Source organism: Anopheles coluzzii, chromosome 2 (assembly GCF_943734685.1).
Source record: "Anopheles coluzzii chromosome 2, AcolN3, whole genome shotgun sequence".
Classification (NCBI taxonomy): Eukaryota; Metazoa; Arthropoda; class Insecta; order Diptera; family Culicidae; genus Anopheles; species Anopheles coluzzii.
In genome coordinates, this window is record NC_064670.1 from 32,665,065 (window position 1) to 32,692,610 (window position 27,546).

Below are 27,546 nucleotides of genomic sequence, written 5' to 3' on the forward strand. Positions count from 1 at the left end.
TTTGCCCACCGAGCTCTGTCGTTCCGGAGACGAAATTAATTAATTGAAAATGTTTGAATTTCATTAGTGCGCGCCGCCTAGCGACCAAATTTCCGGTCAAAGTTCGGCACAGCATTTCCGACCACCATTAGACCGCATCGAAATGTGTCCATGTGTTTGGGGCTTAGGGTTTTGCTCTCTTTTGTTTCTATTCGTCCTGGGTCGTTTGTTTCTATCCTTCACCGACTATTTCACACTTTTGTCAGAGCTTTACATGCATCTTTAGCTTCCGATAAGGTCAGAAAGATAAGCAGCGACACACATCCACCGGCTCAAAGGACTACGCACCACCGGGCCTGGTAAAAAGAGTGCACGTAATCTCATTAAATTTACATGAGGCTGATCAAAATCTAATTACGAGATCGAACCGTATCTTGGGTTCGAGCGGCCGTCGTCGAAACTGTGTGGTCACACGGTAGCGAATCGGTTGTTAGATTTTTTTTCTTTAGTGACTCCGTGAAAGCGAACAACTCGTACCCGAACGAACGAACGAACGAGCCTAATCGACACCGACCGGGAGGATGGATTTAAAAATTCAAGACCAATGATTTTTCAATCGTGTCCGGTAGCTATTTTTTGTGCCGTTTGCCGATTTTTGTCCTAAGTTGGGATCATTTTTATGTCTCAGACGTGTTTTTTCTCCTTTTTTAGTTCTTTGGTCCTTTTCATTTTCATTTTCCTTTTTTTCCGGTGCATGGAGTGTGGCGGGGCAATCAACAACAGCACACACAAAAAAACCGACCGGATGCCTTTTTTTTTCATTGGAAAACGGAAAAACCAAAAACAAAAATCAGCACACGCACACAAACGCCTCAACAAAAATGGATGGTTTAATCAACGGAAGTACGCCATTACTGATTCGGATTGAAGGGAGCTGATTTCAATTCAGGGCTACCCGAGGTTCGCCGCCATCCGGCCAGCCCGACGACGACGAGGAGCTCGCTCTGTTCGCTTCATATTTATCGATTTTGCTAATTTTAGTGACATTCTGGGTAGTGGTACCACCGTTGGTGCCGGAGCAACGGTAACCGAGCCAGAATGGTAAGTGTGGTAGGCATGGTTCATCAGCAGAATGATGATGGATAGAGTAGAGTTTGGGATTTGGGAACGATTTATGCTGGCATTTGATTACTTCCGAAAGTCGGGAATTTTCATGCGAAAGGGTTTACTTTGGTATTTCATACCGACGGGGATGAATAATCTTTGCATCGACTTATTTCTTATATTAGCGACACGAGTGGCTCACGAGAAGACTGGTAATACAAATAAACGGTAATAATTATGGGACCAACTGTAATTATTCAACATTATATACTGATAGTCGGCATTTCATTGTTTTTGTTCGCAGTTGTATATAATGTTTCAACATTTTCATCACAAATCAACACTCGCCGTTGCTCATAATAAAGATCAAAGTTAGAATTTTACTTATTCTACAATAATTTATGCACCATTGACTGTGTAGAATTCTAGGTTTCATATAATTTTGCGTGTCCATTAAAAGCATTGTTGGTGCCTCCTATTGTTATTCTCTTTACAAAACCGATGATGCTCTTTGTTCAGTTGTTCCTCTCATTTACGCAAGCGTATCTTCTGCAATGTATGATTAAACTTTCGACAGAATGATGGCTATTGCGACAGGATGCGATAGAATGATACCAATTCAGAGAAAATGAATCCATAGAAAGATTTATTATTAGACGAAATCAGCAACATTCATAAAGGACCATATCAATGCTTTCGAAAGCCGCCGCTCATTGACACAGCGCTCAGTACTCAACTATAAACAGAGGATTTATGAATAACTAGTTAGGTTGCAGATGCAGTTAGTTCACAAGCGACTAGCCGCACGACCTCATAACCGTACGGGCAGTGCAAGGGAGTAACCAAAGTATCATATATTTGAATTGATGAAAACTGCAGTCATGAAGAAGTACGAGCAAATGACATAGTGAGTGATTGTGGCATAGATATTGAATGACACACAATCACATATACCAAGGCAATATATAAATATTGAACGACTGATTATTTTTCAAATTAATTTGTTAAATCGAGATCTATACCAATCTTAACTAAGTCGACATACCCAACTTCTTATCAAGCATTGGGTTTGTTTGCAAAAAAATGCTTCAAACTTCAGTATAAAAAAAAGATAACTATCCCACGCCTGATGAGTAAGTAAGTAAACTACTAACTAAGAAGCTGTAATATACCATCGTAGATTTATTATCCATCGACTTGGTATATTGTTCCATGATAAACAGTAATTCGATACTACCATTCCATTAGAGGTGAAGTGGTAGTCATAAAGTTCGTAATCAAATCTCGTTCCCATCGCTCCACTTTAACCACTGCCATTCGAAGACAGTAATTGTATCAATCTGCACACTTCATGCAGAGGCAAAGCGGGGCTCTGTAAGCTACTGCTCGTTGTAACTGATCAACATCAGCAACCATGAACCATGGTATCATCTTGCCCCGACCGTCTTTGCTCGGTTGTTTCTGGGTAAAGTTTTTGCATTGACATAGTTCTTGCCTTACCATCCGCCGCGTTGCACTTGATGGAAAAGCAAAGAAACGGAACGTAGTTTGTCAGCTATAAATACGATGTACATCTTAGTTCGCCTCAGTCACAGTGTACGACACTGAAGCATCGAAAGCGTGCTCGAACCAAATTGTCGTATCGTACAACCACAACTTCTGTAAAATTCATTTAAAAATGAAGCTCTTCCAACTGGTGAGTGGCTAGCCCCTTAAATTTGCTTCGGTGTTTGAAAATGACCACCAAAACCTTAATCCCTTTTCACTGCGTGCTTCATCTGTTACAGTTTCTAATCCTGTGCGGTTTAATTGCATCCACACTGGCCGTCCCGGGACCTCTGCTGCTAAAGAAAGTGATTGTCAAACAGCCAATATTCGTGAAACCCGCCCCCGTCATCGTCCATCGACCGATTGTGGTGAGAAAATTCGCCTCCCGTGGTGGATGGTGGTAATGCGGATGAGAAGCTACAGGGCCCATTGAACTTCTCACACTTCGGTACACCGATGGAGCAAACAAATCTTATTATCGGTCTCCTGGCTGACTTTTACCATTCCTATTGCCGCCACTCTCACAAATCCTCCTGGTGAAGCATTCCAAATCACTGCATCGATGACATGATCCAATTAGAATTGTTACCGTGTTACCGAATGAAGGGCGTTTTATATGCATTCGCACATACCCAGAAATTGCTTCAATTAGACGAAAAGCAGTCCACTCAGCAGCAGGGCAAGCGTAAAACTGACGAGAGCGTACAATAAATCGATTAACAGGAAAGTTCCTGGCAATCCGCTACGGTTACTACCCTGTTAAACGGCTTGTTGAAGTGTTTCCTGCATCAGTGTGAGCCCCTTTTCCATCTGTGTCTGTGCGTACGTTCCGTATGTGTGCCCAATTTCCATGGTTGATTTTTCCACATGCATGTTCCCTTCGATTGCGCCGAGCATGTGAAGCAAATGAAAAACGCCGGCTGTAATCCATCCCAAAACGAGAGTGTTAATGGTCCCGATATCCCGAACGTCCATCCGTGCTGCTCTGCATATCATGAATTGTATCGTACCGCTTGAATGGGGCGCTGGCGGAGGGTGGTCAAAAGTGTGGCAAACCAGCCCCTTGCAAGGACACACCGGAAATTTAGCAGCAGCAATCCTCCCATTTGTAACAGCATCTAGGGCAACATTGAACCAAACCGAACACCGGAAGAAAGTCCTTGGATTTGGGTATGGTTTCAGCTTCAATGATGAGGACACTCGTAAAATCCAGTCATTATCGTAAAACTATATACGCTCTGTCCTTTCTGGTGGAAGAAGAAATGGTCGGACAGAGGAAGAAAAGAAAAACAACCGGAACAAAACGGTTGGGAGTTCCCAATTTCATTTCTCATCGTTGCTCCACAGCCACCGCTACCGGATGAAGCCGTTTGGGAAGCGCGCTGGGCAAGACGGTACCACCTATCCAGACCGGATTAGTACCGGTCGGGTACGGGTTGCACGGGATTTATCTGGGCGGAACTTACTTACCAGTAAATGACCGGTTGGCAGGTTGTTTGGTCCTTGGTGAACGATTAGTGCCAATTGAATTACCTGTCCCTGAAGGAACGCTTCCCCAGCACGGCTCGTGCGCACAAAAACCTAGCACGGTGGATAACAAGACGAACAGCATCAAAACGACACCAAGCGACGAGAACGTAGGGATCTCTGGTGGGGACTTGGCCCACATGAAACAAGCACTGTTGGGTGAAGTTGTGGATTGAATGCCATGCGTTTATGCAGAAGCCAGTTTCGATTCACGTGTGCTGGAAGTGGGATGACATGGGTCCGTGGGTTGGTAAATGAAATTATACAAACCGATGCCTCTACTCCTTGGAACAGAAACCTTTACACACGGTACGGTACACCCAGACCGGTACATCGTTTCAATCTGGCAGAAATTATACTCCTGATCCTTCGAGAAGCAGATTTTTGATGTTTGCTCATCCAAAAATGCTTCAATTAACTTTGTGGCAAACGAATATTTAACATCTATTTCCTGATTGCCAGTCCCCCCTTGTTATAGAATGCGCTGTGGAATTGTATATTACACATAAAGGAAAGTTTGATCTCCAGACAGCTAGATTAGTAAAACAATTGCTCATCTCACACTGAAACAGTGTGCGTGTCACTGTTAACACTGAGCCGGGTAAACACATGTCCATTACCAAGTGTAGACCTCCCACCAATAATTGAGTCTTTCATGAGCCACCAAAGTGAAGAATCAATTGGTGACCGTTGTTACAGAACCGGGCAAGATGGTTTAATTAACAATTTGCGAGCAATTGATGGGCTGGAGCAGATCAATGTTTGATTGTGTTCTTCTCCATCAAGAGACAGACAGACAGACCATGATTACACTTATCTCTAAGTAGGACAATGATGGACCGGAACCAATTCAACGGAGTGGTACTTGACGCTCGATGGGAAACGCTAGCATCGTACAGTGGAACAAAATGAGCCACAAACACATCACCGCTCAGCGTAAGCCAAACCGAGAAGTTCACATTCGTACCGGGTAGAAGTTGGATAGAGGTTATAGTTTTCATAGAAGGTAGTACAATAGCATAACCTTTATTTAACGATACCGGCAGTCATTGTCCAGTCTATTGTTTTGGTTTTGTGACACAAAAGCCGAATATATTTTCTAGAACAAAGAATCAATTATAAACGGTACGTGATCTCTTAGAGTGACAGTGGCAAAGTGTCAGCGACAACATCAAGATGTAGCATGTTGAACCCGTGTAACCGGATCGATTATTGCACATTTTAAGATTGACGACTTCAGAAAAGGACGTTACTCGAAGGAACATGCTGCCTTTCTCTATCTCTCTACAACGGCTGAGATGGTACCAAAAGATGGCAAGGGAGAAGCGAAATCCAAGCCCCAGAAGCTCTCTGGGGAGCCTCCGTGGGAAGGACCGGCATTCTTCACGTGCCGTTCGTATTATCCTAGCTACTTGAGCAGAAAATTGCTCGTCATATTTGTGCTATTAGCGCAACGGAAAATTGATTGTCAAGCGTACGCACGAAGCCTCCCGCCGGGAGATCTTTTCCGCGGAAGATGTTATTGCTTTTGAGTGGGCCAAAAAAAAAACGACGATACACATTCATGATCCGTCCCGGAATGTAGGAGTCGAGCCGTTGTCATTGCCTCTGTTGCCACTTTACCATAAGTTTCGCCATTACTGCGTTTAATGAATATATTGATGGATTGTTTCAATTTCACAGTGCTGAGCATTGGAATAAGAAATCAATGATGGCACGAGGATGAAGCTGCGTGTGTATGATAGCGAGGGACTGGTTTTTGTAGTCTTTATAAAGCTGATTCAATGGATAAGATTCAAATAACTTTAAAAATGAAAAAGCACTTCATTGTGTTTCGTATGACATTACAAAGATGTATAATTGAAAGTAAATAGTAAAGTACTTTGAAGTAAATTAAATTAAATATAATTTTAGGTAAATAAATAGTAAATTTAAAGTCCTCGTTACACGCAAGTTCATCAAAACCCCAAAACTCGAAGTCTAAATATGAGTCCTTTTACATATTGCTTCATATTCACGATTTTTAAAAAAAATTAAGAAAGAAAACATTGCTGCTTATACAAGCAACTATTTTTAACAGTTGCCCCCTAACAACACACGTGCTACAATCATGTTGAACATCTACATTCCAGGATGTGAAGTTGTGTACGTTTTTTTTTGTATTATTTTTTACTTTGGCGGTCGTCATAAAAACAGTATCCGAAGACACATTTCCAGGAATGCTGCACAAGATGAGATTTTTTTTCCACCCTCATATGCAAAATATCAAACCCCTCGCACCACGAAACGCGTTACGAACGGGAAGGAGCTTTCCCTACTGCCATCCCTCTGCTCCGGTGTCTACTGCTAGAGTCGCCTGAGTGCGTAGTTTTGTGTGCGGAAGGAAAATTAAATTGAAAGAGTTTTATAAATTGAGTTTTGTTGTCAGGTTCGCTGCATGCAAGTATTACATTCTCGACTTCGCGAACCGAGCAGCGATGGAGACGCCACAGTCGCTTGGCTGCCGGTTGAGCGGTTGGTTAGTTCCCTCCGTGCACCAGCAGTCAGCCAGCCGATCGGAATGAACGAGCTCGCTCTGTACGAAGTTTTCGCTCGGTACCATAGGGTGTACTTGCGCAAAAAAGATGACTGAAGCTCTTACGGTTGGGTGAAGTGAATGGGAATGAAATTTCTATTTGTGCAGGAAATGCGCTTAAGCGTGGAGAACGTAACATCGCGTGCCCGCGCGATGGGACAATCAACGTTTGTTATCTTTTTTTTTACTGTCGCTCTATTTTTGCATTTCATTTCATTAAAAACGTTCCTTCCAGGAAAGCGTTTCTTCGCACGAGTAATGAATGAAAAACGGTTTCTATATTTTTCCAAAGAAACACACTGCCTGGTTGACAAAATTAATTAAATAAAACATTTTTTTTTTTCAACGAAAAATACAACCAATTGGAACTGGTAAAGAGCTGAGAAGATTTACGATATGATCCACTGCCGTCCAATTTGGTGCGTTAGATATAAGTATTAATGTTCCCTTTTCACATAACCCTCGAACGGGACAGCAACGGGCTGACAAATGTATCCGATAAACATGGATAGCTCTATTAAATTGGGTCCGACAGTCCGACCCACCCGAGCCAACCAAGGGACACTACTATCGCCGGGGACAGATCTCGCCGTTCGTGTTTCGCTCCAGTACTTACTTGCAGTAGTAAAGACGGCCATCCTTGGCCGTGTGGGCCGTCCAGCCTTCCTTCAGCTGTTCCTGAAGCGTCTCCAGATAGCGGCTCACGTCCTGGATCGGCGGTGTCGACGAGGCACTGGAGGAGGAGGTCAGTGACGAGGGTTGCTGGGCCGAAAGTAGGTTCGGTGCATGTTGCTGAAATTGGTGCGGCTGCTGGTGCTGCTGCTGCTGCGACTGCTGCTGATATTCGGTGCTAAGCGTTGGCCCGGGTTGCAGGAGCATTCTGCTGCGGTCGACGTCCCGGCAACGACGTTCGACGTCGTTATCGGAGCGAAAGCAGAAACCAAAGGACTATCTGTTGTTGCAGGCAAAACGGGGAAGAGATAAGGGGAACAAGAATGTAAAAGAAAGTTAGAACGTGAAATGGGCTGAGCGGTACAATTAATAGATAATGATCTGACCAATTAAAGGCTAATAAACAGATTGCAGAAGAGAAAAGCCGTTAAAGCTAAATTTAGCTGATTTAATCCAGAAGAGTGTTTGTCTCTATTTCATGTTAAATAAAGCACAGTTCCTGACAAATTACACACAGGAGTGACAGTGTCAGAAAGTCTTCACTTTGGTTCAGATTACTAGATGGTTTCACTCAAATTCCCACACGAGTCGAAGGAAATCGATCAAATTAAATCACAAACATATGTATCATTAAACACATTCCAATCTGTGGCATAATACTGCCATACGGAGTACGTGTGTATTGTTCTAGCGAGCGCTTATCAGCTCACCGCGTGGAACACACCATGTCACAAGAAAGGTTCGCCTAACGATGCGAGACTAGTGAGCGCACCACTCACCACCAGAGTCTGAATAACAACCGAGCTGTACCTAATCTTTCAAACACAATCAGCCCAGTTGCCAGCCACACGTCCTGTCACAAATCGTTAAGCAGACAACGACCTGGTATGAAAATTGAATGTGGCATTCATGGCCGACGTTTGGGTGGGCATTTCCCTTCAAACGTAGATCTCTTTCTCATTCACCATCTGTCTTGTGTGTGCCATTGAACCGTGCGCATTGAATGCAGCCGCATCGCAAGCGGCCCAAGTGAGAGAACTGTTTATGACAATCATAATTGCAATGTCTTCATAGTGCCGCGCGCTTGATGAAACCTTCGACCGTCTTTGCTTTTGCTAAAACAAATGCGACAGAAACAGCCATTCCAAAAGCAAAGAAAAGCTTTGCGCTTGAGAATTATTTTTTTGGTTATGCTTCTCGTGTACTATAACTCTTTGACAGCAGCATCACATAGAAGGTGAAAATAATGGCAAACCATGCGGTGGGTAGAGTGTTAAAGCAAAAGAACAGTTCAACTATCCATATCGTTTTTCATTAACCCTTCGGTGATGAGTGATTAGAATAAGATTTATTTTCTTTTGTAACAAAACATTGAATTCTCAACAGAAACTTCTGAGATGAGTATGTCTGTGTAGAGTTAAAAATGTATCGCATAATGGTACAATAAATAGTGTAAAACTATTGCTGCAAGTGTGTTAAACAACACTTCCAGCAGCCCACAGCAGCAGGGTTAAACCCAGCGACGTGCATTGCACAAATAAATTATGGTTGAGCGTTGATGACGAAGACATAAATACTGGAATGTTGAGTCTTCAGAAAATTGTAGAAAAAAACACACACACTAACACGAAGCAGAGCGTGCTTGGCAGCAGGATCTACTGGATGTCTGTCTTCATAATTGAATTCTAGCGCATACCAGCCGGACAACGAACGCTTTTCCGGCATCTTCCATCCACTCGCATAGGACGTTTTTCTTGCCTTAATGGCAGTGTCTTCGGCTACATAGCACAAACTGTTTTCTCCCACGCCTCTGTGTGTGTGTGGGTTATCGGGTGCAGAAGAGTGAAAGGATACAGCCTCCCACAGCTGAAGCCTTTTAGCTTCGAAACGGGCGAAGCAATTGAGTTTTGTGCAACAGCTGCGCTTCACAGCCGCTGTCAGTCACACTCACGCCCTGCAACGCAACCAGCACCAGCTCTCGTCCGTGCGATGGTGATGGATGAGTTTCAACCTCCTGCCGGGCGCAACTTTCATGTTTAATGCTTTTTAAAGAAAGGCTCGAGTGTTGCGAAGATGAGAGATTGTTTCCGACTATTTGGCGAGCTTCTTGCCCATATTGCTGCTTTCTCAATGCACATTCGCACAAGGGTTGGCCACTTCATGGCAAACCGCAAACCAGTCAGACGAGAAAATGCATTTTGTAGGAATTGCGTGGGTTTTCACAGAGCTTTTATTCATTACGCCAAGTGGTTAATATGCAATATGGTGTGGTAGACGTTGAAATTGTTGTTATCAATACCTATTGTTGAGAAAATGGTACTACAATTGAAAAGTGTGCAACATCATTTATGGAAAAAAAATATATTCGTCCAATATGCGGGCGGTTTTCAACAGAATAAACAATCGTTACTGTACATTGTTTTCAAGTCAGTTTAACTTGGAATATGACTGTAATAGTCGGCCCTGCGTATCGGGCAGCCGGTTCAAATCAAGATCGTTACACGTCCGGTGCGTCGCATTCGCGTAGATCCGGCAAGGGATTATTTAGAATAAAAGAATATCTTTTCTTTCTTCGATTGACCCTTCATTCCCATGGATTGTGGTTTCGTCTGGTGCCCACATCCCACTACAACAATTACGCTTTTGTTTATCCATTCAAATGAGCGAAATGATTGCGATGATGATTACGCTGATAATGACGCTAATGTTGATGATAGTACTCAGTAAAGAAATGCGGCTAGAAATGTGAACAACAAGTTCAACATGTTTGTTAGCAAGCAACCGGAGTGAAAGTCCTGATTTTCTTCATGACAAAGCACATTGTACATGAAAATAAACATCGCTTTGTTGGTTGAAATTGTGATGCAATGCGGTTTTTAAATTCATGCTCTAGAATTTTGCTTGCAACCTTGACGCCTAAAATCATAAAATCAATGACCGAAAGCACGGCATCCAATAACTGCGGTTATTTGTAGCTTGACTTGAAAGAAGTGGTTGCTAAATCGAAATCGAGTTTTGACAAGTACATTTTCCTACGTCCATTTACCAACGACATTCCACCGAATTGTAGTGTACAGAGAGTCACCGCACAGCACCGATGGGATTTCAATTTCCGATCAAGTTGGTCTGCCGTCAAGTACGAGAACATGTTTAGTATGAAAAGCATATTATGCAATGTTGTACACGATAAGACTATGGGATGCCGATATAAAAAATACAAGATAATTGAACAGCATTCTCAAACCGAATTGAAACTTGTATGGTAATTAAAATCTAGGTACTATGAATATATATTTTAAAAATAATAATGTTAGGTGGCTTTTATGATGTTAGCCACCTGTGATAAATGGAGTTTGACACTGGGCAGCCAAGTCAAACTAGCATCAGTAATTCAGGCTAGTTTATTTCATCCTGAAAAATATGCTCATGCAATAAAAATTGTTTTGTTCGATTTTTTAAGTTCAATAAACAATGTTAAGTACAAATAAATAGCAATACGGCCTTTATGGACCATTCCTCTTGAACAAAAAAAAGAACAAATAAACGAAATCAAATCAAACGCAAACTTAACAAGACCGAAAGTGTAATCTTATTTAATACAAGAAAAATAAAATTGACCGTTGATTATTTTTTTCCGGCAATAGCCAATCTCAAAAAGTAAAACTGCATTGCACCCATCAAAACCATGCTTGGCTAACGGTAGCAGTATTGTGGAGAAATCAACATTTAATGGCTACATGCATCATTCCTCGTTAAGCTATTGGAAAAATTCATTCCTTAAGTTTTCCTCGAATCCGGCAATTACTTACATCTCTCTGGTCTGATGACATTTAGCGAAGAATTTTCGGAACATTTTGGGATGCAGTGCGATAGTAGGCGCTCTCTTTGAACGCATGAAATGAGCACAAGTTTCTGCATCATCGGCGAGTTATTTTCGTAACAACGTTCGCAAACGGTACCATCTCATGATTGTGATGTGCATAAGCAATCGCAAGCCTCTCGGAACACATGAATATTCAATCAACCGCTATCAACTTTACTGGCATAATTTGATGTGTGAGCCGTCGTTTGGGGAATTAATTGAATTTCTGTCATTACTCCATTCATTAGTTCCGATGAATGAATTCTTCGAATTATTATGACATGTTTTTTGTGTTCTGGATATTCTTACCAACATAATATTGATATGAGGTATTAAAAGGATTAAAATATTTGAAGGATTCTAATAGGTTGATGTTAAGATCTTGCATTTTGGAAGCTAAATTGGTCATATAAATCCGGTAAACATTGATCAATCCTTAACCCGATAACTACACAATGTAAAATTTAGGACTTATTGACTGAATAACGTGTATACAACAAGAACCGACACCAAAGTTTGGAAATAAATAGCCAAAATTTTTCAAATACATAAATCGAGCCTCCCATATTGACCTTAGCCAAAATTGACAGCATCGAGTGTTTTCTAGACGAAAAAGTACAAAAAAAATTGCCTATTTAGGGGCTAAATATTGCTCACCAAGGAGCTCCAAAAGTTTCCCTCCTAACAACCTGTATCACTTAACATTTTGTCGCACGAAAGGCTCCCATCGCGACGACGCGATGACATTCAATTAAAGCATCTCCTAGCCCCCCAGGGGGCAAGGCAGGCCAGGTGTTTTACGGAGTTTCTTGTAGTTGGTTGTCGTTATTTTTTTTTTGTTGGGTACTTTGTTATAGCTCCAAAAACTTTTCCAGCCCGCCCGGCAGATATAAGTCACGCTGGATGTGCGATCCTATTAATAAACGCTTCCCGGCTCTGGGTAGTGTGGTGCCACCGGTGCTCCAACAGTGGGAAAAGCTTTTCCTCCCGACATGACATTGTTCGGCCGAACTTCCGCCCGTCGGTGGCGATGGAGATACGCACGAAGCTGCCGTAGGTGTCATGCCGAAAACTTTTACAGAAATTCCACACGGCAGCCTGAAGACGACGGTGACCATGAGGATGAATTCGACAGTGAGCTTTAGCTGCGCTCGACTCCGATGAAGATGCCTCCAAAGCCGCACATCATCTTCGTGACGCGCTGCAAAGTCCTGTCTTTCCCGCAGGGTGGCACATTCAAACGTGTCATGTTCGAATTTTCCGATCCATCAAAAGGGTCTCCAACACCGAGGGGAAGGGGGGGGGGGGGTTTACCAAACCACCACCGCCGCGTGCTGTCGCAAAACGGAGCCAAACGAAAACTTTGCGTAAGGATATTAATTCACCGTCGCGAACAAACCACCAGCACGACGAACGAGGAATGTACAAAGTTTCGTTCGTTTAGCTAAGAATTTAAAGTTCGCAGATGTGTGACGAGGCCGTGACGCGCAGATGTGCGGTGGAAGCCGTACGTGTCCGGCAGCATGAGCGAAAGTCGTTGAAAGTCCTTTCTAGGCCCGCGCCTTGGCGGACAACTCTATCACGAAACAGCGAACATTCTAAATTTTCCCTGTCGAAAACATTCGCTTTCCGTGGGTGGTGCATATGTGTGTGTGTGCGAGTAAGAGACAGAGAGAGAGAGAGAGAGAGAGAGAGAGAGAGAGAGAAAGAGAGAGAAAGAGAGGGAGAGCGTGAGAGAGAGATAAAGAGAGCGTGAGAGAGAGAGAGAGAAAGAGAGTGAGAAAGAGAAGGACAAAGACAGACAGAGAGAGTGTAGGGCCGTATTTGAACCTTTGTTGAATATAAGTGCAAAGTTCATTGGATAGGAATTTATGTGCTCTTTTACGAGTTCGCAATGTTTGGCATTTAGATCTCAAGAATTGGTCGAGCAATATGTTCCCCAATCGTGCGCTACAGTACAATGAAGATCTATAGCATAAAAGCAAAGCTTCATGACAAGCATGTTTTGTGGAGGTTGTGGTGGATCCTGTTTCATTTCGGGTATTTATAGCATTTACATGAATTATGATTGTACGTGTAACTTGACACAGCGAAAAAATATAGCACTACAAGAAGATATAGGCTAATGTATCGGCAGGATGTCATTATGGAGTAAATAAAAAGTAACGTATTGTAAGGCTTTCGCAGTAGTCCTAATAAGACGCATGATTTCGGCAGAAATAGTACAAGACACCATGAAGCTGAGCATGTATGACCCAAGGTACGTTTGCTCTTCCTTGAAACATACGACACTTGATGCAATGTAACAATCAAAGAATGTTACATTAGTGTCGCGTATGCGTATGCGAGTATAAATTTCGTTTTAAATTTCCAACAAACACTTTAGCGAAACATTTTCCTCCCAACGATCGGCCATGGATCCTACATTCCTAAGTAAGGCCACAGCCAGTTTACCAAACCATTGGCTGATTGGCGTTTCAGAATTCCACATAGCATTAGAGAGTAAGTGAGATACACATAGGACAGAGGGCACAATAAGACCGGAGCAATCCTGCCTGTCGGATCAAATGTCAACAACCATACGCTTACGAAACTGGTGCTAAGCCGCCGAAAGAGTCGACCTGATATGCCGGCACAGTTTTCGGTGCGCTACACGCCAGCTAATCCCACCGTCGTAATCTTCTGATCCCATCGCCGTGCCATTTGAACGGTGAGCTTTCTGAATTCTCTCCCATCCCGCACGCCATATTCCTCCCAGCATTCTTCCGGATGGCAAATGTCAAATCCTGTCCGATTGGAGCACGGCGGGGCAGTTGGAAAAAGTTCTCCCATCGAGCATCGCGCATACTTCCGTCCCCATTCAGCGGAAGGCATACACGCTAACAAGACCATGGTGCTGCTGCTGCTGCTGCGGCGCAATGTAGTTCACTGCAGGCGTCATTTGGGGTGAACCTTTTTTCTTTTCGTTACCTTTCGTCATTTCGCCCCCCGCATCGCCGGTTCCGGATGTACGGAAGTATCGAATGTGAACCGAATCGGATTCTTCCACAACAGTATTTTGTGGGATTGTTTATGGTAGACGGCTGCTGCTGACACGGCCGTAATCGAGCCGTGCGCCGTTGGTTTGGCGGGAGGAGATTGAGAACATAAAAGATTTTTTATTTTTTAATAATGAATGTGGTAAAGCCGTTTCGTAAGGTTTGTGCGCGTCCCCAGGCAAGCACAATATGGTCTGGCACTGTTCGGTTTTACGGTTTCGGATGAAGTTGAAAATACTTCAAACGATATTTTATTCCAAAAATAAAATATTACATGAAAACATGTGAAATATAATCTAAATCAGACATACTAAAACACCATTCACGTGCAATTTCAATGTTACGTCAAATTTGAGTACGCAGGATCTGTACACCGTAGCGCAGCAGCAAAGTTACCTTACTTCGAAACATTCGCAAAAGTAATTTTAAACATCTAATTGCGACTAAATCAAAACTTGAACTCCGTTACAGGTCGTCACGCAGCTACGCAGCGAAAGGAAAGTTTGCTTCTTTGAAAACTCTTTGACACTGACACGCTCCGCTGGTCGTTTGCCTTCGGCAATTTACAATAACCACTTCGTTACGGCTTTTCACCTCCCAATATCTAACACAATCTTCTTGCTCTCCGCTGAAATGATTTACATCGCCGCACCAGATTCGCCGCATCCGATTGCTTAGCTAACCATGCGAAAGGAAAAAAATCACCTCCCACTTCATCAACGTTCCACCATTCCGGCGCTTCGTTTTTCGGCCGTTAGTACAAATTGTACCGAAGTTGTGTTGGAAGCCGGCACATTTATTACGCTTAGCTATCGTCCTGAGCGAGCTAGGGAGGTCCTTGTGACGTTTCAGAATGACAACGAAACATTAATTATTTAGTGATAAAGCGATCGAAAGCGTTATTTGGACAATCTCAACAGATTCGAGGCAACAAGATTACAACCAAAGTAAGGACTAGTATATTCTTCGATTAGTTGTCCAATTTGAATTTATAGACTTTATATTTTTACATTACTATATATTTTATTAACAACTAAGAAAAGTATTTCACGATCTTCAAGCGTCGTAAAAAAAAGTCTTAACAAATTGTTACGAGTCAAAAATTACACAAATCACTAAGCCACTCCCAATGACATATATCATTCGGTATAAGGAAATCATTAGCAATCGGAGAGATTTGTTTTTCTAAGTAACTAGAAGCTTCTGTGCACCAAGCGAAATGTCAGCGGATAATCTACTTCTCAGGAACATGCTATAACCAGACTTACTAGGAGTTGTACGTCCCACTTAAAAGTTTCGACAAAATGAAAACGACAGAATGAAACGATCAACAACAACACACACCTGACGACTGCATGGCAAAAGCTGGCAATGCGTATGTGCTGTAAAGCACAAAGTTACAGCATCAAAGCAAATCGTGCGAAGATGCAACGACAGCCGGGACGGAGCTTTCATCTTGCTCATTAGTATCTCCATATGATTTCAATGAAATTGCGACGAGTGGTCTCACCATTACCGGTAATGAACCGGCCCTGTCCCGTAGTGAAGGAACACCGTACAAAAATGTTGAAGTAAACGTTTTTTTATAGAAAATAGAATTATTTAAAAGCAAACAAAACAGGGAGTATTGCACTGCTTGCTGTTTGCTGTTTTCTTATTCATTTACATTTAAATAGTTCTTCCATTCAATTTACGGGACATCCAGTATTGTTTTAACATAATAAACGCTTGGAGTAAATGTTACAAGAAAAAACTAATAAGAATGTGCCAACTAGAACTATGTACACGTCTAAAAATACAATTATTTTGCATGTTCATCTGTCTTTCATTAAAAAGGCAACCCACTGAAAACAGTAAAAAAAAACAGTCGACACAACTAAATACAAAGTTTAAATACACATGTATTTTAGCAGATACTGTTCCTTTTTTCTACACTGTGTCACCCGGCCAAGATTGTGTGTGCTAGTTTTTCTTTAATATCAAACTCCCTGCATCCCACTCTAACCATGCTGACCTATTATTGCGTTTAAAAAGATTGCCGTTATGCAACAAAATGTAACGATTGCCTCTAGCCATAGGTGTATACACACAAACACACAAACACACACACGCGCACATTATTCGAACCAAATGAAAACTATGCCATGGGTCGCTTGAAAAGGGAAAACCAACGTTTTCCCAGTTTCCAATTCCGTGGAAAACGACATCCCCACCACCGGCTGTCTGATCCATCAGAGGGTTTCCCCGTTAGGGGAACTCTGCTCTGGCCCGGTATTTCCTTCGCATCTGTCGTCAAGTGGGACACGTCGCACTCACTGCATACCCCTCCCCGAAAGGGCTATATTTAGCAGCAAACTTCATGACGAGTGAGAAAACCCCGAAACCACTGCTCTCCTTACCACACTGGCATGCGTCCGCAAAGGGTCACCACCGTACCCGTCTCATCATCTCGCTGCGAGCCATATCTGCTCTAATTTATCCACCACTCACACAGGATATAGCCGGAACACGGGCGGGTACGGTTCCGGAATCTGTCTCTGTCACGGTGTGCTTATGGGGCCTATATAATGAATGACGTTTTAGACATTTTTCCACAAATTTCATATTTTTTCCTTGTTGAAACATTGAACAACGAATGACAAAACAAGTCCACTTCAGTTTGCATCAATGCACTTTTCGTTTGCATTTTTATAAGCTCAACGTCCTCTAAACGGTATTGAAAAGGCAATAAAGACTCTAAAATAATCAAATAAAAGCCAAACTGCGTTGATCAACAGTCCGATAAACCGATAATCCAAACGAACTAATTGCTGCTAAACGATGCATATTAATTGCCAATTATGCTTCACTCGCACTGGCGACCCATCGAATTTTCAAAATTCTTACCATCAACCAAGCAGCCTCTCCAACAGACGAGCTGGAAAGATGCTTGATTTGCTCCTAATTGTATCACCCTCTTGAGAGTGTCTCGATGCACCAACCCACCAACAACCCCGGGGGACGATCTGAACCGCTCGTGCATTATGGAACAGCGAAGAGAAAACAAGACCGATAAGAAGTGTCTCTAATGTGGTGCACTCGAACGATCTCACACCATCTCGCCACTGTCTGAGCATCAGCTCAGCAAATCAGCCCGGCAATAAAAAAAATATACATCGATCTGAGTGTCATAACGATATTTAAGTACCTCACACGATACGTCTAACACTACCAATAACCGATGCCGTCACGTCCCTGCTGCATGCGTTAGGGTGGTTTAAGCATCGGACAAACCACACCAATCAAGAAGCTGCCGCTTCTTCTGGCATGTATTTTTTTTCTCACTCTCTTTTTCTCAGTTTTTCCCCGCTTTATCGATATCATCCACATCTCTTCGCTCAAGCCGTACAAAAAAGTGCTCTCCGAAACCGGTCCCCACTGGGCACACAACTGGCTATGACCGTGTGGTTGCGCCTGCTTTTGCCAACCAACCAACGGAGCCAACGTACGTTCTTGATGTAAGCGGGCCACAGAACATCGCCACAGAACGGTGCGCGGAGCAGAGTGTGTGAAAAGTGTGTCAAACACAGCGTTTGGGGGGCGACATCCGAGATGCTGTCGTCGTTTCCTTCTCCGACTGGTTTGGCCTGAAGTGGCCATTTATGTAACACACTCGATCGGTGGCACACTCGTCACAGGAAGTAGGACGCTGCTGCTGCCACACCGGGAACCCGCCCGGAACCGGTTTCCATTACATGATTGTGAATGGGAAGATGGGGGAGAGACCGCTGTCGGATCTGATTCCCGGTTTTCATTTCACCAGTGCCATGTTCCACATTTAGCCCAACCTTGGCTTTGGCGTATCATTGCGGCGTCCCTTGCGTTTGCCCGCAGTCCAGGGAACTACGTCCGACATTCCAATCAGCCAGAGGCGTGTACTCGGTGGTTCACATCGAATCGTTTCGCTTCCGACCCTACTTTCCGCTAACTACACCACAATCGTGTAAGATGCGGTTTAGTTGTGCATTTTTTTTTTGCACTCCAACATCTGTATCTTGAAGAGTAACGCAATTCCAAAGATTGCAAAAAAATGAAACGATATGAACATGAACGTACAACGAATATATCACACATTGTATCACAAACCGGGTGATACTCATACTAACTCCATACAACTACATACAACGTACAGAAAGCGCGAGACACAACTTCCCGTTTCAGTACTGCCCTCGTACATCCAACCTCTTTATAATGGTCATTCCGATTCCATCTCCAACTCACATGTCGGAGGGACGGAGAGGTTGGCAATCGGTGCAGGCGGATCGTGAAATAATAAAAACAACAATAAATGTCAAATCGGGAATGGACTGAGAGAACCGAATGAGGGAGCACAGCAGCAGTAGTAGCACACCAGACACCTCGCTAACTGATTTCAAAACGTAAGTGTCCACAGAGGGAGGGGAGAGAAAGTTAGGCACGGGCGAACCACAAATATGTTGTGAATGATCCAAACGTGTGAAGTTATGTCGTTTTTTCTGCTGCCCACTGTAGCAGTGATGCTTCCCCACTCCATATCTTTATCCTTCGTTTGCTCGTTTGCTCGAAACTGACAACCCGTTGAGCCGGACCCGACGGCAATTGGCGGGCGGACGGGACAGGCAGTCATGCGGCAACGTGTGCGTGTCAATCATGCTCATGGACTCGGACACTGTTACGTTCCACCGGGATGGCTGGATTGTCGCACGTCAAGAGAATAATTATCCATTAAATTTGTTAGTTTTTCGCTCGACTGATTGACACTCCACTTTGGACGCAATTTATGAGCGGGCGTTGTGTTCGGCTCGCTCACGAACGCTGGGAGAAAGACTCGACAACTGTTCGTTGGCTTAATAGTGCGTTTCAATCGGTTAAAGCGTTAATCATACCGCTTTAGGTGGCAGAGGAACGCTTGAAAGGTAAACGTAGCGAACGGGGATATAAACGCTCTTCAATGAAGAAAACATTCCCTTTTAACAGGCAGCAATACATTGCCAAATGAACAAATGCTAATATTTGTCGTTTGTTTTGTATCAAAGGTTTACTTTTCCATTAAAATGCAAACCTAAAATGGATCCCTGAAAAACTATCTCCAATACATGCTTGATGAGTCTCATTAAATTGATAACCAATTCAATTTTTCATAGTTATTTATAAACGTCTTGACCAGTTTGCCTGTCATATTTGGTAAAAAATGCAAAGAGTAAGATTTCAATTGAAACAACTTTTGGAACTTCTATATTTACCTAGATTAATGTATTAATGGGGTCATAGTTTAGTTTTCAAGCAATAATACTCTGCTCAAAGTCTTACACTCTACCCATATTCTGATGTGCGAAATTGAACAAACTCAATTTGGTAACAAGAAGTTCGAAGATAATATTTTTTTTTAATTATACTTAAACAAACATTTCCCAGCATTTGATTATTCATTACTTTTGTTTATTTTACATTCATCGTCGACCGAGTTCACCATTAAAACATACCTTGGATTCAGTTTATCGTTAAGTCTTTACAGTCTTTACAGGCTATAAGTTATCCTACAGTCCAAATTCAATGCAGCCGTATCATCAATTCAGCATAATTGATTCGCATACTTTGAAACATCACAATTATGTCTGGGTTTTCCGTTACTTAAACATTTTTAAAATCTTGACAGAATAGAGATTTTAACACGCGACAGGTAAGCTGTTTAAGCATTTTCTGTTGCTGATACCTAAACCATCGGTGCAGCGCAGGTCCAAAATCGAATGCTTTAAACAAAATCAAAGCGCTACTCGCTGGGGGCGAAAAAGTGAGACGCATCGTTTAGATGAATTTTAAATAATCCACATTTCACGCCGAGACATGTTTACACAATCAAACGGTTTCCGACCGAGGTTACCCACTAAATCACCTTTCTGTCGTGGTTTTTGCCTCAAAGGCGAGTCCATAAATTGACAAACACACAGCTTTTTCATCTCACAGCCACTGGATGGAAGTTGAAATCTTACCACACACAGAAAGCAGAAGAAGACCACAGCCGGAAAGAGACACTAGTTGAACCGTTGCACCCGAAAACTCCCAAAGAGATGACTACATCGCAACGGGGAGGAAGCCAGTCGTTATTGATGCGCAGCAGCTGACGTAGTTGTCGCGCGTACCTGGAACTATAGAGTGAGAGAAACAGAAGAAGAAGAAAACAAAGCAAATAACGCATTAGAATCTGAACTTTCCGAACAACCCAAACGCACCCCCAAAACAAAAGCATGAATAATAACGCATTTCCAAACACAGACGCTATTTTTCATCCCGTCCCGGCCAGGGCTGCGGTGCCTTTACACAACAGGGTCAAGCGAAGGCACTGGATCACGCTGGATACTGACAGCACACGGAAGATGCTCGCCCGCCTAACAAACGGCAACGATAGTTCACCCATTTTTCGTGTCAACCCCGCCCATCCCTCCCCTCCACTCGCTTTCCTGCGACACGATACCGACCAATTTGTCCAACAGCGGGGCTGGAATATAAAACAACGAACGAACCAACGAACGGGGTGGACATATGTACCCCTCCGCCGGATCCAATGCCAAGCAAAATGGTTCAGCATTTCGTTCGAGCGGTAACGCACCGCAACAAACGGTAAAAGTTGATGCCCGGAGATGGCCATCGCAACAAAGACGACAACTGCGACGACATATCGGGCCCGGCCTGCTGCAGCACCTTGTTAAGGCTGCGACACGGCGGAGTGAATGATCTTTCGCTCCGATATTAACTGGAACAAATGTAAACACTCTCGAAACACACCGAGACACACACACACACGGTCGTGACGGTCTTCGAGCGGCAGGGCCCATTCCACCAGCGAACCTGAAATAGAAACCTCTTCCCAAAACGTGTTCTAGCGTGTCTTTTGCTTTCCACCTGCTCTCTATCCCTGGCCAGCATTGCTAGCGAGCCTGTTTCCCGCGGATGCGTTGTATCCGATCAGCATTTGATTGGGCCAAAACTCTAGTCTGCTCTATGAGCTATTTCCAAACACACCCATCGATACGGTCGATAAGGACCTGGCATTCTCAGAAATAGAACACGGAACCGCGTTCTTTCACTTCAATCGTACGTCCGAGCAACGTGATAACCTTCCGATTGCCCCGGCTGGATTTCGCACATTTGACGTTGAACTTGCTAGCTTGTTCCGGTTAAATCGGTGCCCTCGTCTGTCAGCGTCAATCCCAACGGGTCCGAAAACAAATAAACATGTCACGAAGTGACGGTTGGGCCCCCCTCCTCCACTACACGAGAAGTTTGAGGTTTGGTCAGTTTTTTGCAAATGTGCACAGGTTATGAAATCCGCACGTAGTATGTTGCACTCTCCGTTCGGTGCAATGTTGACGAACGGGCGACCAAATCTACCGATATCAATCGGTACCACGCGCTCCACATAACGATCGCCGACAGCCGTTCGACTTTTGGGAATGGCGGGAGTGGGAAATGATGTTTTAAACTATTTCTACGTCTAGACGCGTGGGTGACGATGTGTTAATCGCTTATCGATTCCGAACACCAACATATCGCGTAGGGCGCAGGGAATCGTTTACCAAAAACATTGCGTTTTATCGTGAAAACCACACACACACACAACGGGCAGACGTAACGATGATGGCGAATGCCGTGGTTGCGGTGGTGAAGGACGAAATGTTTTATTCATACTCGTTTTCGACTCGACGATACCGACACGATAGTGGGGTTCGATTAAAAATATATTGATTGAAATTCGGAGCGAGCGTGTGACAGGCAATTGAATTGAAACACAGCGGGATTTTGTTTAATGTTGGCGCTCGTCAGATGCGAGCAATGAAGTGAAAAGCAAACGATTTTTGTTGATCTAAACCGTTGCCAACATTAGGGAGCTTAGGGAGCTTCTGCAGCCATACTTTAATTCGTGCCACACGAGCCACACAGTTGATTAATCATTTCGAATTGCACCTTTACCGCCACACCACATTGCCTCACGCAGACAGAGCACCATTTATCAAGCACCCGTGTTTGGTGCCGGGTGGATCCGTTGGGCAAAAGGTAAGCAAATTCGAACATAAATCTTTCCGCCCGAACAAATCCCAAGCGCACCCGCGGGAAATCGGACGTAAATAAAAATGCTCCCGAAACGAGACCAAAGCAAACACAAAGCGCGACCGATAGCATCGATCGGAACAAAATAGTTAACAAAACGGACACATCTCTCTCACTCTCGGTCTCAAATACAATTGGCCGCGAAATGCGGGCCAGTTCATCGACCGGCTCGACACCCACTTTGTCCACCCAAATGCACGCGCACACACACACACGCGCGCCGTATGTTTTTGATCCGATCCCATTCATTCTCCCACGGAAAGGAATCGGAAATCGTTGCTGCCAAAGAATGCTCATCGATCACGTCAACGCGCGTCAAGCCGAGTTTCTCGGAGGGGCTCAGAGCGGGCGGGCTTCGGTTTTTCGTTTTCACAATCACTCCATCGTCGTCTTCGACCCTTTTCATGTGCTTCCGTACCCCAGGGGCAAACAGCAAACGCTCCTCCTATCCGACTCTCTCGCTTTCTGTCTTCCTCTCCGTCGAACAATCAGCAAGCCGAAATTGCAGCAAACAGAAGGATCTGCGAACGGCTCTCGAGGCTCGTTTACCAACGTCCAAGTCAGCGTTCGGTGGGCGATTAATCATCGCTGCGCCGCGGAAGTCGTCAGCCGGAGTACCCTTCGGATAAGTCACGTCTTGCCGGAAAACGGCAGTTTTTCTTAAGGGAGGCGGCGGCAAGGCAGGTGACACACTAGCTGCTAAACGTGCGTGTGTGCAAGCGGTTCGTTTGTCTTGTTTTTTCTTCATTCAGTCGTTGGCCTGGGGTGGAAATTAATGCGCCGGTTTGTCGTTCATCAAACTTCAAACTCAGCAGGCAAACACACATCCGTCACGCATTGGAATGATCGGTCGGGACCGATGCCACCGGTTTGCTAAGTGGGTGAAAACAGAAGCATCCCGCCGTTTCTGTTTCGTTGCAGTGTGTCCGATCGGTCGGAGTGTGGTTTTAAGAAGAAGGAAAGCACATGGTGTTTCCAGACTGAGGGGAGCGTCGATAAGCAAAGAATAACGAGAATTGGCTAGCTAAAAGTAACACTCGCGCAATCGAAGCGATATCGAATTTCACAACTTTTCTTCGTCCGATGATGGGGAAGCTGCAAGCTGAAAGAAATAAACTTTTATTGCTTGCATTACCATCGACATCATCTGACTTCTCTGGGCTCTCTTAAGTGCGATTGAACCCGCCTGGTGTTTAATGAAAATGTCTGCCAACTGATACAATTCATGAAACACAATTCAGTTATTGGAGTTCCGCTGTTCTTTTGCTTCTTTTAATCCTGTACTATTGTTTCAAAGAGAATGCTAGCATTCATCAACCACATATTTCATATGACGATACCAAAATTCAACAGAAAGCATGATGTATTTCTAGCTATCACATTACACCCAAACCATGTTACATCCTTCATCAGGTTCATCATTCATCAGAAACCTCACAGCTTTGAAGTCATAAAGCTTGCAGACACTTGCAACTGCAAGCAATTTATTTGAGATGATAAAAATTGCATTCGTCTGCCATCTATTACCCCCCCCCCATCCAGCTCGAATCCATCAACTATGCTACACCACAAAAGAACAATTCATCTGCAATCCTACAAATATGCAGCGTCGGATGTAGCGCTTCTCTGCACAGCACAACCCCAAGAACAGAAGCATAGTTATCTTTCTATACGCTTCTCCCTTCCTTGGTGCCAGACTGTCGTACAACAAAACGGCCGCATCCGAGTGTTGGAGTGTTTGCACGTTTGGGAAGACATTTGCATAATACAGTACAAGAGTTCCTGGCTGCCGTCTGAATTTTGCAGGTAAACAAACGCAATCGCCCCAACGCGCAAACCCGCTCTAGCCCGATCGAATTGTGTGCGAGCTGTCTCTTAAGCTCGATTTTGCAATTCGCAGTACAAATCTCAATTCCAAGGTCCTGGAAATAGGCTTTCGGGCGATTGTTAGCGAAAGAGTTTTGCTTGCTTTTCGGGCGGAGGCTGAAATTCGAGCGATGAATTCGTGTTATTGTTCCTGGCGAGAAGTCAAATGCAAAGTCACGAACATTTTTATCTAACAATCGGGCGATGGAATAATCTTTTCCCAATGGAGGCGCTGATCAACATGGCGATGGTGAGCTGGGTTGGAATTTCTGGGTAGGAAATCCCAGAGGACAGCTCTTTTGTTCCACGAGAAAGTGTGTTAAGAAAGACGGGTATTTCATTTTTAAAAGCTTTGTCACTCGGTTTGGAAGAGCGAAAGAATCGATTGTAAAAAGGGCTGGTGGTAGGTCCTACCAACACGAATGCATTTCCTCTAACGAGCAGCACCATTCATTGTTCCGGGTGGATTGTTATACTTCTTCACCATAAACACACGTAATGATTGCACCAAGAATGCATTATTGCAATGCTTGAAACGAATACGCTTGATGCAACTGTTCGGCAATACGTAACAGAGTTTAGCGAAATATTTGTTTAGTCAGTACACACTTCAACCAAGACATAAAGGGATATTTTGAATATCGGTTTTGCATGTTCATCCGTGCTACAGCTATCACACTTCTCATCATTTCCTAAGCTCTCAAATTATGACCTTTTTGTAACCGTTACACGGTTCATCAAACGGCTTTGTTCGCCATTCAAGAGGTTATCGATTTTTTCCCCTTCTTTCTTCCTATCTCTTCACAGCACTATCGAACGGTGTGTGCATTTGTTTGGTGCAGTGCCATCAGCGTTCGTCTTTTGTCATCTTCCTTTCATTTCCTCACACACACACACACACACACTGCAACCGGATAGTCTGGGAAGAAAGTGGACCGCCGCACGATGCTGTGCAGCCCCATAATTCACTTCACCGTCGTTTGTAACGCTGTAATGGCTGTTTCGTTCATCCAGCACAACTCGTAGAAATCCCCCCCGGACATTCCTTCCCATCCGCGTGCAATCCATCTTTCTCACTTCATCCTTAGCCAAGGCAAGGTACCGCAAGATGCAACGGAATGGCACAAAAAATCAAACTATCATGCAGCTCGCTGCAACGTCATCGTACGCGCTTCATCGTCAACCGGTCGGAGTGGAGCTGCATTCGGATTTCGGAGCGTCTCTACCCTGCCTACCAAACAGGCAGGGCGGCCAAATATAGCTTATCCGCCCATTCCCGTCGGCCCGTTTGGCTCGCCATCGTTTGTATAGCTTACATTTTCCATCGAACGCTTTCCCGTGTTTGCACTTCGCCAAAGAGAAGGGCCCCTCCCCTCCTCGGGCAGCAAACCGCAGGCAGCCAACCCCCCCCCCCCCCCCCCCCCCCGTACTGCATTGTTCAGTTTGGCCTCCCGGTATCGATCCCGGAGGTCGATGAAGTGGACGCCAAAGTTGCTGCAAATAGCAGTGGTCTTATCGGGCGCATTCGATGACAGAGGCTAAGTGAACGCGGGCTGGGGGAGAGAAAGCGAAAAAAAAGCATGACAAAACATGCCCATCCGGTTCATCCTACACCGAACGGTACGGGCCATCGACGGGTACGGGAATGTTACCAATTTTGTACACGATCATCGCCGCATCGGCATCTTTCCGATGGATTTCCCGGACACCCGGTAACATGCATTGATGCTCACCCGAACACAGTACTGTGTTGGTGCATTTGGAATCATGCAGTCGAACCTATGCTCACTCGTACACGGGCATTGTGCCTGTGCGAAGATGCGTACATTCACCGAGCATCCAATCAAGCACAGCTGCTCAGTGGGTATCCTTGTGGGGTTGCCGAAGAGATTTTCCGCATCAATTGCAGTTGCTTTTCCTCTGCTTAAGGGCTTCGAGCATTGCACTCTCCGGGGCCCAAGTCCACACAAAAGGGATCTCAAAACACAACGTCGAATAGGGGAACGGGAGGGGCCGTTTTTACATACACATCGTTAAGAATATTGCATCCCCGACGGACAGAATGATGACACGTGGCAATAAAAAATCCCATCGGAGTCAGTGTAACCAAACATAGCATTACTTTTAACGGTCCATTTTTGGTGCACCGAACGTCGTACAAACACTCGCGGCTATCAAGGAATTGTGTTTGAACATCTTTACATCTTTACATTTTCTTGAAAATGCTGTTCATTAAATTTGGTTGGAATGTGTTACCGGTACATGAATTTTGACCATTATAAAAATAATTCAAATATTCACAAGCACTTTTGGTATGCAAATAGTGCAAACGAGGTGCACAACAATGATACTATTCCATTTAGCTTTCCATTTTCATCATTCATCCGGCTACCGGCCGGCACAATCAAAATAAGACAAACTCCTGTGGGAAGTAAAATATTGAAAATGCACTGCGAGCCCATTGGGAGTGATACCGTTGGCCCGCATACTCTCCTCTTTGTACATCAATCCCCGCAGAGACATTCAAAGAAAATCAATTCTACATCGGGGAGTTCTTTGCTGAATAATAAATTAAAGGTCTTGTGTTGTACAAATGCACTGCACTTTATATGTGTACTTGATATCAGACAATTTTATGCAAATAACTTTAAAGTTTGTATGCCGTACTTAAGTTATTGAAGAACGACAAATAGCTTCAGCTATCGACTAACACGGTCATGTTAGTCTCGTGAAGCGTTCTTGAACAAAATCATCAGCAGTAGTATCATATATGGACATTCATTCAGTATTATTCAAATAGTGTGAAGTGTTCGAACTATAAAACAATCGAAACGCTACACATACCGCTTCAATATGAAAGATTCGCCATTTTAAGATACTATTATTAAAACCTGCAGCGCATGTTTTTCATTAGATGTTGTGCTACTGTTGCTGCTATGCCTTCATATGCTTAAAACGGAAAATCCTCAAACACTCTGGCAAATTTGGCAAAGGTGCTTTGCCGGAAAACTTTCCAGCCACAGAAAAGGATCACCGACCACATGCTCGACGGGAAAGATCAAAGAACACGGGCCCGAAGAATGGGCTAGCATGGAAACCTCGCTAAACGCCTACATTAGAACATGATCGGGGCGTGTCTAACCACAGGCAGAGCATTTGCTAACGCACAACATAGGATTTAGAAGGGAAGCGACTAAGTGCTAACCCAATGGCATGGATGTACGATGGGTAAAGTTCGCAATAACATAGCT

At 44.0% G+C, this 27,546-nt stretch overlaps 1 protein-coding gene across 3 annotated transcripts in view; it reads right to left on the reverse strand.

Moving 5' to 3' along the window:
* The window catches only part of LOC120947478 (uncharacterized), a 137,417-nt gene that overhangs the window by 55,325 nt on the left and 54,546 nt on the right, over positions 1-27,546 (reverse strand). For 2 of the 3 annotated variants that reach the window (XM_040362839.2, XM_049607723.1), the window contains 2 exons: positions 20,314-20,469; positions 7,350-7,685 (listed from right to left, as the gene is read on the reverse strand). In XM_040362839.2, coding sequence (XP_040218773.2) covers positions 7,350-7,612 — 263 coding nt within the window. In that variant the 5' untranslated portion in view covers positions 7,613-7,685; positions 20,314-20,469. The remainder of the gene's footprint in view (positions 1-7,349; positions 7,686-20,313; positions 20,470-27,546) is intronic. The other variant, XM_049607724.1, reaches the window with a different exon arrangement.